A 13,137-nucleotide genomic window follows, 5' to 3' on the forward strand; every position below is an offset into this window, starting at 1 on the left:
CGCACCGGCTCCACCATTTTCTAGGTTAATATAGAAAATGAGCACCCATGTAAAGTTGCTGCTACTAACATATTTCAGATAAGCCATATTTGAGGTCATGAATAATAGCCAAGCGTTTGGATGTCCTGCCCGATGTATTATATTACCACATAGACCAGCCATTAATGATCTGTCCATCACAGACAGCGTGACTTCTCCACTTCCTGTTGATTTTTATTTTTTTCTGCGACTAAGTGACTAATAAAATTTTGGAAGACCAAGCCTCTTCTAGTCGACTATTAGGAGGCAGCCCTAGATAAATGTTTCACCATTCAGCTTAATTTCTTCAAAAAACTAGCTAGACAGTAAGTAGATTTAAAAAAAAAAAAAAAAAAAAAAAAAAAAAAAAAAAAAAAACAAACACTAGATGTACAATGCCATGAGTATGACAAAAGTGATAAATTCAGACTATTTCTCTTAATATTGTATTAGTAAATATTCAATGAGAAAACAAAATGGAGCATTTTTAATATCTTGAAGTGTGAAGTGAATTTTGTTTGTGTCATAATTATGTGTCTACTCACACTATCTCCAATTCGCAGGTACAGCTGCTGCAGGATGAGCAGGTCTCTGCAGAGCAGTGTTCGGGTCATAGCGGTCTGACACACAGCTTGACAGATCAGACTAGCGGCCACACTGCTGCCGTAGAGCTGGGAGAGGCTAATGCGCACTCTCAGAGACTGACCTGCAACAGTGATGATCAGGGGAAGAGTCCAAACATGTGTATATATTAAAAAAAGGGTCACGCATTTAATACTCGCTCTCAACTTGCACAACTGTCTTTTGGACAAAAGAACAAACAAACACACAAAAGAATAATCTTTCAGTTGTTTACATACAACAAAAGCAGATTGTATACATGTCAAACTCCAAAAAACTAATCGCAAACACTAAAATTGTATGCTAGATCCTAGAGCTGCATGACTGACAGAAGTCATAACTACTAATTATTAGGCCTGGGTACACCGGTATCGACGGTACACCATCGATAACAATAGAAAAAAAATTTGTTTGATACAGCGCACGATCTTGGCACGTGCTATGAGTAGCAATCAGACAGCACACACAAACACATGCTGAAATGAGTGCTGTGCCTGCCTGTGATGATGAGACTGTGAATATAAAAATAATAATATTAGTTTAATTTAAAATTTGCATTTGAATGCAATCGAATGTTTGGTGTGTGTGTCAGGGAGCTTTATCATTAAGTGTCGCTATTGCATTTTAGGGCGTGTTCACACTTGTAATTCGGTTCGTTTGGTTCATTTGGTCTGGACCAAAAACAAAAATGACACATTTGGTACTGGTCCTCTTAGCGTTTACACTGGCATTTCTGACAGCGAACCTAAAGGCATAGAGATACATTCACAACCTGATTGTCGGGTTGAATGACGTATATTTTGTGACGGAACTCACCAAGCACCCCAAACAAGAGGAAAAGGTGCGTTCGACTTAAAGCGGCGCTGTGGGTGTATAACATCAATGGGCCTCATTCATGAAACACGAGCAGAACAAATTTGTGTGTAAATCATTCGCAAAGCCATTCTGACGTAAACTTTCAAATTCATTCAAATGTTCGTATTTTCAAAATGTTAGTTGGTACGAAAGAAATGTACACCTGCTCCTTGCCAGGTGTAAATGGTGCGTAAAACTTTGTGTTCTTTTTGGCAAACCGATGACACTGAATTTTGATGCACTGCCATTATAATATTTTACAAGTTCATTCGCCCTTGCCCTCTAAGGAACTTCTGCAGCCGAGTTGATAACTAAACGCAGCGCTCATCACGGTCACTATTTACCCAGCTGTAAATATAGGACGGGTGGGACAAATAGCGACCAACCATCCTACTTGTACAACGACTGCCTACAACAATGGAGAAGTCAATATCACGGACTACTGCTTTCTTTATATTTAGTAAAATTCTTAAAAATGAGATACTAGTAATAGTGGATATTCCAAATCATAGCAACCAAAGCGTCTCCGCTGGAAAAAGCTGTGCCACCAAAGTGTTTAAGCGTCACCAGCTGGTCGTTTTCAGAAGAGCATTTTTTCAGCTGGCTACAAACTCTTTGGTGGACACACATTATTGTATAATAACGTATAAAAAATATTTATTGTTAGGCATATGACCTATTAAGTCTTTTTTGCATTTATGCAATATACTGGAGCCAAACCTGAGAAAGTAGACCAGAATATTCCACTGCGTTCCTGGACACGCTGTAATTCAGAGGCAGTGATTATGCTAATTGTGTACGAGCGTGCACAAGCGCCCTATTTACAAATGATTGGAATTCATAAACATACACATGCTTTACTATCAAATCAGACGTATACGAAGCGTTTGTGAATCCGGAGGAGTTTTCGTGAAGGCCTGTTTTACGTGCAAATTACTCAGAATTCACTCATATATTCACGCAAGTTTCATGAATGAGGCCCAATGTTCCCATTCACTGATCGGTCTGCTCAGTGCCGCTTTAAGTCGAATACACCTAATGCCATCTGCTGGACTAAGCGCGCTCGTTGCATGTATATGATTTTATTTTCACCACCTACGAACTCATAAAAGGTACTGTACCTCCTCGTTGTTCCATGTTTGCCCTCGGTTCAATTTGTTTTGTCGTGAAATCATGTCGCGTCTTGTCATTACTTCCTGTTTTTGGTTTGTTTAGAAATATTTGGTCCATGTTGCATTCACATTTCATTCGATCCGCACCAGAGTTAGTTTGGAAGCGGAATGAGGCCCATCTTTTTAATGGTCTCGGTCCACTTGTTTGGTGCACACCAGGGTTTGGATGGCAGCGTTCACACTTACTCAAATGAACCGCACTAACAGAGCAATCGCTCCAGAGTACGTTTTAATCTAACCAAACATGACAAGTGTGAACACACGAGATGCTCCGCTGCTGCGTTATTCATTAAAAATATTAGAGAACTATAGAAGCTCATTGCGGAGATCTTCTCGACTAGGTTAAACCTGAAACCAAGCCATTCACACAGAATGCATATTCAGGGATTTTTTTTTTAGATGGACAACTAGGACCACTGCACTCACATCTCACACAAGAGATGTATAGAAAGCCAAGCAAATCTGAAAGAGTTGAAACTTTTAGAAAACATGTCATGAATTTGTGGAGGTTTATTCACGTTATGCACTTTTTTATAGTCAAGTTATTTCATTGCATTGATAACTTTAATGCGCTACATTATTTTGCTCATTGTGCCCTCCTGTGGCCTCAGGGGGCAAGTTCTTAAGACTTATATAATCTGCATATAAAACATAAGAAGATGCGTTTCATTTTTATAATTAATTTTCAACTTAATATTTGTTGTTTGTCTTAATAAATTGGGTAAATAAAAAAAAAAAGTGATTAAATAATGTATTGCTCTTTGTTTTAAAAAAAAGTTGTCAATAATTATCGATACCGAACAATATAAAACATTATATCGTTGATACATTTTTTTAGCTGTATTGTCCAGCCCTACAAATTATTTCCTTTGATATTGTAATTTTGAAAATACACATTTATTGATATTTAATATAGGTTACACTTTATTTTTAGGTGTCCTTGTTACAGTGTAATTATACATTTAAGTACTGAGTAATATTAATTAACTACATGTACTTACTATATGGTCAGGATTAGGGTTTGGTTTAGGGTTACTTGCATGTAATTATAATGTGTAACAAGGACAAATATAGTTTAAATATATACTTATTTTTATTAATAGAACTTTACATAAAGATCATTCACCACAGAACCCTTCAAAAGGTGAATATAAAGGCGTACCAGTGGCTCTGGTGTCGGTCTCTGCATCAGCCTCCAGGTCCAGTTCTCTCAGCAGAGTGTTTATTGCAACAATGGGGTTATTGATGTTTTGCAGTTTGTTTAAAAGGTCCTGAATCACATTCCCACTGAAGAAAATATTTCACTTTAGACATCAAGCTGATCAGTGTGAGTGTGTTAAATCAGTGATGTGAGGGGTACTGACTTGTCATTGGCCAGAAGACCATCCAGCACTTTTTCCGAAACTTTCTCTGGAGACAGCAGGTCCTCAAGGGCTTTGTCCATCTCATAGGCCATGTCCTCCGGAAGAGACTCGTTGACCATGCGGAGACACTGAACGAGCTGCAGGACGTCACGGCTCAAATCTGAATCTAATAAAAGACCACCGTTAATGACTGCTCGATCACTATGTCAACAGTGGCTGCTTGTCTTGCATGTTGGTCAAACAGTCTTTTCCCTTCAGATCATGGCATTAATAAGTTGCAAAGGGGATCAGACTTTATGCCCTCTTACCCTCAACAATTGGTGTCTCCTCTTCAGAAAACAGGTATTCATCAGAGGACAGGTAAAGATGGTCGACAGCAAAGCAGGGTAACAGGAAAGACACGAAGCCCTAGGAAAGCAGAGTAAAAAGATTAGCGCTCGACTGATATCTCATCAAGGCTGATATTTTACATTTTTTATTTATTGTCATTGGCCTGTAGGTGTTTGGTCTGTTTGAGTGGTGAGAGCTGAAAAGTAGACTTATTTTGATGGTGCTGATAACCACATCATAACAGCACAGACAGATGCACACCAGCTCATGAGATCTGAAATGACCTGAGAAGAGATTATATGCCAACCTCCCAGAAGACTTCAGACGATGCCAACCCATGGAATAAGAGGGCTATAATGAAACATATCATACTTCCGACATTTTATTTATATTTATATATATATATATATATATATATATATATATATATATATATATATATATATATATATATATATATATATATATTTATTTATTTATTTATTTATTTATTTATTTATTTATTTATTTATTTATTTATTTATTTATTTATTTAGTTTTTTATTTATTTATTTATTTATATATATATATATATATAATAAAGATTTAATTCCACAAATGTCATAAAACCTCAAAAAAGTTATTTATTCTTATAAAAAAAAAAAATAGCAGCCTTTCTGCAGTAACAGTAGTACAGGGCACCGGGTTGATCTGAAGATTTCCATATCCAGTGAAGAAAGTTTCTGTTTAAGTTTTGTCTTTAGTTGTGTCACGCCACTCATGGTCCAGAATAGACAAGGTTCTTTGTTATTTTATCACTTTCATTCCATATTTTCAATGCAATGCTTACATAACTGAACAATATTTGAAATCTACATGCTAATGTACTTATAAGACTTTACTTACAAGACTTTATCCCCCTTTCTGTAAGCATCTTCTTTGGCCTGACGGAGCTGTCTATGTTTTGCAGTGAACCATGGTTTGTCGTTGTAAGTTAAATGAATCCTGGTAGCAATGCACATATCAGTTTCTGTGAGGATATGTGCATTCCTACCAGGACTCATCTAACCTACACCAATGACAAACCACAGTTCACTGCAAAACTCAGACAGCTCCGTCAGGCCAAAGAAGATGCTTACAGAAATGGGCATAAAGTCTTGTATAAAGAGGCCAAATACACACTGGAAAAGGAGATCAGAGGCAAAGAGGAATTATTCTGACAAGCTCAGGAACAAATTATCTTCCAGTGATCCTGCTTCAGTGTGGAAAGGTATGAAGGATATCACCAGTTACAAGTCACCATCCCCCAGCACTCTGGAGAATCAACAACTGGCAGACAATTTGAATGTCTTTTACTGAAGGTTTGAAAAAACACCCCACACCCGCCCTGAACATCTCTCCACACAACCATTAACACCTCCAGCTACCCCTCTCTCCCCCACATCTACAATTCAAATCAGTGAAGATGATGTGTGCCAGGTCTTCTGAAAGAACAAAAGAAGGAAAGCACCAGGCCCAGGCGGTGTGTCGCCAGCCTGCCTAAAAACCTGTGCTGATCAGCTGGCCCCCATGTTCACACAGATCTTCAACAGATCACTGGAGCTGTGTGAAGTCCCCTCATGCTTCAAATGCTCCACCATCATCCCCGTCCCAAAGAAACCCAAAATTACTGGACTTAATGACTACAGACCTGTGACTCTAACATCTGTGGCCATGAAATCATTTGAAAGACTGGTTTTGGCTTATCTGAAGGACATCACTGGACCCCCTGCAGTTTTCCTACAGAGCAAACAGGTCTGTGGATGATGCTGTCAATATGGGACTGCACTTCATCCTGCAGCATCTGGACAGACCAGAGACTTATGCGAGGATCCTGTTTGTGGACTTCAGCTCTGCTTGTAACACCATCATCCCGGACACCCTTCAGAATAAACTGTCTCAGCTCTCCGTCCCCACCTCCGTCTGTCAGAAGATCAATAGCTTCCTGACAAACAGACAGCAGTTAGTAAAGCTTGGTAAATTCACATCCAGCACTCGTACCATCAGCACTGGAGCTCCTCAGGGCTGCGTTCTCTCCCCACTGCTCTTCTCCCTCTACACCAACGACTGCACATCTAAAGACCCCTCTGTCAAGCTCCTGAAGTTTGCAGACGACACCACACTGATCGGCCTCATCCAGGACGGTGATGAGTCTGCTTACAGACAGGAAGTTGAGCAGCTGGCTGTCTGGTGCAGTCTCAACAACCTGGAGCTTAACACGCTCAAAACTGTGGAGATGATAGTGGACTTCAGGAGAAACCCCCCTGCTCTCCCCCCACTCACCATCATGAACAGCACTGTGACTGCAGTGGAGTCATTCAGATTCCTGGGCACCACCATCTCTCAGGACCTGAAGTGGGATATTCACATTGACTCTATTGTGAAAAAGGCCCAGCAGAGGTTGTACTTTCTTCGCCAGCTGAGGAAGTTCAACTTGCCACAGGACTTACTGAAACAGTTCTACTCCGCCATCATCGAATCCATCCTCTGCACCTCAATAACTGTCTGGTTCAGCTCAGCTACCAAATCTGACCTCAGAAGACTACGGAGGGTAGTCCGGACTGCTGAGCGAATCATTGGTACAACCCTCCCCACTCTCCAAGAGCTGTACTTATCCAGAGTGAGTAAAAGGGCTGGTAAAATCACTCTGGACCCCTCACATCCAGCACACTCCCTCTTTGAACTGTTACCGTCTGGTCGACGCTACAGAGCTCTGAGCACCAGAACGACCAGACACAGGAACAGTTTCTTCCCTCAGGCAATACATCTCATGAACACATGACAATAAAACGCGGAACACGCTTGCTTACTTTATAAAAAAAAATTTCATTTCAAATTTGTAGGGCTGTCGCAATTCGTCGAATTTAGTCGAATAGTCGATTTTTAAAAATCGTCGACTTCATTTTGCTTGCCTCGACTAACCGGCAAAATACCGGAAGTGGCGCATTTCACGGACGAGAATCCATAAAAATCATTTGTAGACTATTTTCCAAGGCTGCATGATATATTAAACCCATTTAAAAATCATAATTAAGCATAATTGTGAATTCACAAACGCTATGATTTAATTAAATAATTATATGCTATGCAGTTCACACAGTATATGCGCTTTAATTATTTTCATGCGTGTAGGTTAAGTACGTGCGTACAGCGAGGACAACGAGGAAAATTTGGAAACTCTTCAGGAATACATCGACTGGTGCTTCGACGTTATAGTCATGAAGAAAAACCAAAATGCATGTTCCCCAGCCAAAAGCGAGACGCCGTCTTCCAAAAGAAGTCGCCCGACAGACTCGCCTGAAACAACATCGCCGACAGGTAAAAGCTTTACCGACATCCTGGATTCAATCGACAAGCGGTTATCCAGCTTCGACGCGAGGTTGTCCCTGGTCGAGATCCTGCACCGTGAATTCAAATCCCTGAGGGAATCACTGGAATTCAGCCAGCAGCAGGTGGAAACACTTGCTGCTGAAAACGCATCACTACGGGACTCGGTCAAGTCTCTAACTGAGAATGTGACCCGTATAAGTGAAGAAAATAAAAAAATAAAAGAGACTATTATCGATCTCCAGGCCCGTAGCATGAGAGATAACCTGGTGTTTTCGGGCATCTCGGAATCTGCCGAAGAGGACGTAGAAACTACGGTTAAAACCTTTATCAAGACATACCTGAAACTTCCGGAAGACACCGTGGAAAACATCTGCTTCGAAAGAGTCCATCGGATGGGAGCGAAGAAACCTGGAGCCCCGAGGCCGCGTCCTATTGTGGCCAAATTTGGATACTTCAAGCAGAAAGAGCAGGTGAAGAGTCGCGGCAGGGAGCTGAAAGGAACCGACTTCAGCGTAAACGACCAGTTCCCCAAAGAAATCCTGGAGCGACGCAAAATTCTGTTCCCAATCCGACGCAGTCTTATCCAAAAGGGCTCCCGAGCTGTCATCGCCGTGGACCGGCTCTACGTGGACGGGCAGCTTTACCGTAACCTCAGTACCACTCCGTGGTTATATTAACACCACTCCAGATAAGAATCCGTTATATTTTTCTTTTTTTTTCTTTCCTCTTTCCTCGCTTGTTCTTCCATTTACCTCTAACTATTTATGTCAATTCGCTAATTTAATATGATATCATAACAAACACGATACCGTCAGTCTCCGCAGCGTTTAAATGTTGTTGCAATGTTTTTGTTTCTTTCAAGTTTTTACTTGCATCCCTCTCTGCTTGCTTCTTTGTATATCTTTCTTACTTCTAACTCCTTTCACTGCACCGATCACCTGCTTTACTACACATACACACACACAACACCCTATATCACACATCTGCACGGCACGACCATGTACATATACATTCAGCGTCAACGCAACCACTCCGACCTTACAGCGCACACAGACATGAAGGACATACTCGCATACAAGCGCGTACGCCCGCTCATATCTTATTCATTTGAGCATCACACGCAGCGAACAGCATTAGCTACACACACACATCTATGGGCGCACTGAGGTTTGTCACATGGAATGTGAATGGAGCTGGCTCCAGAGAAAAGAGGTTAAAAATATTTAACCAGCTTAAAAAACTACAGGCAGACGTTGTTTTATTACAAGAGACTCATAGATCTGCCACAGCTACAGATCAACTTAAAACAACTGAGTTTCCTAATGTGTTCTCAGCCTGCTATAACTCTAGGCAAAGGGGGGTAGCAATTTTAATACATAAAAATGTTAATTTCACAGTACTCAACACAGTTATAGATCCAGAAGGTAGATTTCTAATCATTAAATTATCTATATTTGACAAAAAGTTATGTATTGTTAGTATATATGGTCCAAATGTTGATGACCCCTCTTTTTTTCACGGTTTTTTTACCGCACTCTCTGAACACCTAGATTGCGCATTTGTTCTTGGGGGAGACCTCAACTTTGGACTAAATAAAGAAATAGACAGGCTGAGTACAGCTGGAACTCAGCGCAATTGGGAATCCACAAATATAGTTAAACAGTACATGAGCGACTATGGACTTTGCGATGCATGGCGTTCTTTTCACCCCAACCGTAGGGAATATACTTTCTTCTCACATGTCCATCACTCTTACTCTCGTCTGGATTATTTCCTAGTCAGCAGCTCTCTGCTGAGTGACATTTCAGACACAGAGATAAACCCTATAGCTGTCAGCGATCATGCTGCTGTTTCTTTAACTCTAGTAAATAAGAAGGCCACTCCACCAAGTAATAACTGGAGATTCAATACATCATTGCTTAAAGACGATGATTTTATTAAATATTTTAAAGAAGAGTGGGCTTTATATTTAGACTATAATGACCTGCCTGGAACATCAGCATCTGTTCTCTGGGAAGCAGGCAAAGCTGTGATGAGAGGTAGAATAATCTCATTCTCATCGCATAAAAAGAAAAGAGAAAATAAATATATTCAGGAATTAGAAGAAACTATAAAAACTTTAGAAGAAGCCTACGTATCCTCCCAGGAACAGGAAATGCTGAAAAAAATACGTAAAGCAAAACTAGAATTAAATGAAATTATTAATAAAAAAACCCAATTCTTAGCACAAAGACTTCGCTGGCAAGAATTTGAATATGGTAACAAATCAGGTCAATTCCTAGCGAACCAGTTAAAAATAAATAAAGAAAAAACAACTATATGTGCTGTTAAAGATTTAACTGGGGATACAGTATATGACCCTGAAAGAATAAACAACACTTTCAGGGACTTTTACAAATCTTTATATTCTCCACAGATAAACCCATCTAAAGACGAAATTGACCAATTTCTTGACAATATAACTCTTCCGAAATTATCAGAAAATCAAGCGATGACATTGGATTCTCCACTGACATCAGATGAACTTCAGGAAGCCTTGAACAGTATGCCCAATAAAAAGGCTCCAGGTCCAGATGGCTTTCCAGCAGAATTCTATAAAGAATTCTGGGTAATTCTGTCACCAACATTCTACAGAATGTTGCAGGAAACCAAGGAAAATGGTAGACTTCCACCAAATATGAATTCTGCCAACATTAGTCTCTTGCTAAAACCAGGCAAAGACCCTGTATTGCCTACCAGCTATCGTCCAATATCCCTTATTAATGTGGACACTAAAATAATCTGCAAAGCTATCTCAAAAAGAATAGAGAAGATAACCCCTCTCATAATTCATTCCGACCAAACTGGTTTCATAAAAGGGAGGCACTCCTCAACAAATACACATAGGTTACTTAACTTGATAGACTATTCATGCAATAGAAACCTTCAAATTACAATATTGTCTCTAGATGCAGAAAAAGCTTTTGATAGGGTTAACTGGAATTTTCTATTTGCAACTTTACACAAATTTGGTTTTGGAAACTCTTTCATAAACTGGTTAAAAATATTATATAACTCTCCAACAGCATGTGTCAGGACAAATGGCCAAACATCCTCTAGCTTCTATCTTAAGAGGGGCACCAGGCAGGGATGCCCCCTCTCCCCCTCACTGTTTGCAGTTTTTATTGAACCACTAGCAGCAGCAATTAGACAGGCTACAGTGATTAAAGGCATTAAATGCAAGAATGTAGAACATAAAGTTAGTCTTTACGCAGATGATGTGTTACTTTTTCTTCAGCATTCACAAACCACTTTCTCTGAGGTAATTACATTAATAAACTCTTTCTCAAGAGTCTCAGATTATTCAATAAACTGGTTAAAATCAACAGTTCTTCCAATTAATTGCTCCTTCCAGAATTCCTCCACTCCACTGCAATCTGGAAATATTAAATATTTAGGTATTAATGTTTCTCCTAGGCTGACAGATTTGATTAAATTAAACCACATCCCACTTTTAAAGACGGTAGAAGATGATCTAACCAGATGGAAGTCTCTACCCATATCACTCATGGGAAGAGTCGCCTCAATAAAAATGATGGTTTTGCCAAGAATTAATTATTTATTTGCAATGATCCCGAGCAAACCATCACCTGACTGGTTTAGATCTCTGGACTCCTCCATCTCTAAATTCCTTTGGAAAGGTAAACCCCCGCGTATTAGCTTAAAAACGCTACAAAAGACCAAGGATAAAGGAGGACTAGATCTACCTAACTTTCACCACTATTTCTTAGCCAACAGGCTTCAACACATTTCAGGGTGGTTAAAACACACCCTCTTAGATGAGCCTTGGCTAGATGTAGAACAGGCATTATGCAATAATATAGAGATTTCGGATCTGCCATTCATTAGCTTGATCATCAAACGACACGTATGCTTCAAAAGCATCAGTATCAGCTCTTCTCTGACAGCATGGTGGGAGTTTCTAAAAATGACTGAGTCTTCACTAATCCCATGCAAACGTACCCCCATCTGGAACAATCCTGACATATTACTAAACAATAATATGATGAACCTCACAGATTGGAGTTGTAAAGGTATTAAATACCTGGAACATATATTAGAAGGGACAGACTTTATTCCCTTTGACAAATTAGTTAAACAATATGGGATTAACAAAAACAGATTTTTAGAATATCAACAAATTAAATCTATTGTAAAAGGGAAATTTAAATCTAATCATATCAAATTACAAATACCACCAAGTGTGGCAGATTTTCTTAATCTCAAAACCCCCAAATTAATGTCTAAAATATACAGGACACTTTCCAAAATAGATGAATCAGTATCACTTCCTATTGCAAAATGGGAGGCAGATCTAGCAGTAAACTGGGACCATAATTTCTGGTCTCAGATATGTTTAAAAACCTTTGAACTGATTAGAAATCCTGGTTTACAATTAATACAATACAAAATCCTGCATAGAGTGCACTACACAGATCATCGGATGTTCAGGATGGGTCTTACAGCTTCTAACAACTGCTCACACTGTCAAGGCAATACACCTGACAATTACATCCACGCTCTATGGTTCTGTCCACCTGTTCAGAGGTACTGGTACAGGATTTGTGAAGATTTATCAAAGTGTCTTAAATGCTCTATTCCAGCCTCTCCTTCAGTCTGCTTGTTGGGCGACCTAGATGGTGTCACTACAGAAGGTAACACAATCCACATGGCTTTCACTGCCCTATGCATTGCTAAGAAGACTGTCCTCATGAACTGGAAAAATAAAAATAATCTTAATATCAACCAATATAGAAATCATTTGTGGGATTATATTAGTCTTGACACAGCTTCTGCTGCCACATTAGATCAATCTCTCTGGACTCCTTTGATCAGCTCCATCACCTAGTGTGAGTGGGGGTCCTGATTCTGTCCGGCTGTGGTTTTTGCGGTTGGGGTGGCCATATGGGCTTGGGGCATCTGGGAGTTCCCTGGGGGTGGGTTTCTTGGGTGGTTCGGCGCTGGGGCTGCGATCTTGGCCTGGATGGGGTATTGGTGACTCTTGGGTGCTGTTTTTCTGGCGGCTGCATGCGGCGCTACTGGGGATGCCTGTGCCGGCGGACGTAGGTTGCCGGCCTGGCGGCTGCACTATTCCGGGGTTGGTCCGGGGGGGGCTTGGGGTTCTGGGGGCGCTCTGCCTCCCGGTTGGGGTTACGGCTGGGCCTGGGGGGCTTGGGTCCTGGTTGGTGTGCCGCCGGGAGCATGGGTTGGTGCATGCGCTTGGGCCCGGCCCTGGTGTGGGGGTCTTCGATGCATCGGTGCCTCCGCGGGGGGGATCCAATAGAGGCAGGGAAAACGGGCCTAACCTGGGTGTCTTATTGTCTTATGTAGTCTGGGAGTTGAATGAGTGATGGGGTGGGGTAGTTTTTCCTCTGCTGTGGGGTCTGGTG

General features: G+C 40.6%; 1 protein-coding gene across 1 annotated transcript in view; it reads right to left on the reverse strand.

Annotated features, from left to right (window-relative positions):
- The window catches only part of LOC306868564 (nuclear pore complex protein Nup160-like), a 62,019-nt gene that overhangs the window by 19,716 nt on the left and 29,166 nt on the right, over positions 1–13,137 (reverse strand). Inside the window, exons 13-16 of the mRNA XM_079414811.1 lie at positions 4,339–4,438; positions 4,031–4,196; positions 3,829–3,953; positions 564–724 (exon numbers count right to left, since the gene is read on the reverse strand). Of these exons, the coding sequence (XP_079270937.1) occupies positions 564–724; positions 3,829–3,953; positions 4,031–4,196; positions 4,339–4,438 (552 nt within the window). The remainder of the gene's footprint in view (positions 1–563; positions 725–3,828; positions 3,954–4,030; positions 4,197–4,338; positions 4,439–13,137) is intronic.

The sequence above is a fragment of the Barbus barbus genome (assembly GCF_936440315.1).
Source record: "Barbus barbus genome assembly, chromosome: 50".
NCBI classification, from domain to species: domain Eukaryota; kingdom Metazoa; phylum Chordata; class Actinopteri; order Cypriniformes; family Cyprinidae; genus Barbus; species Barbus barbus.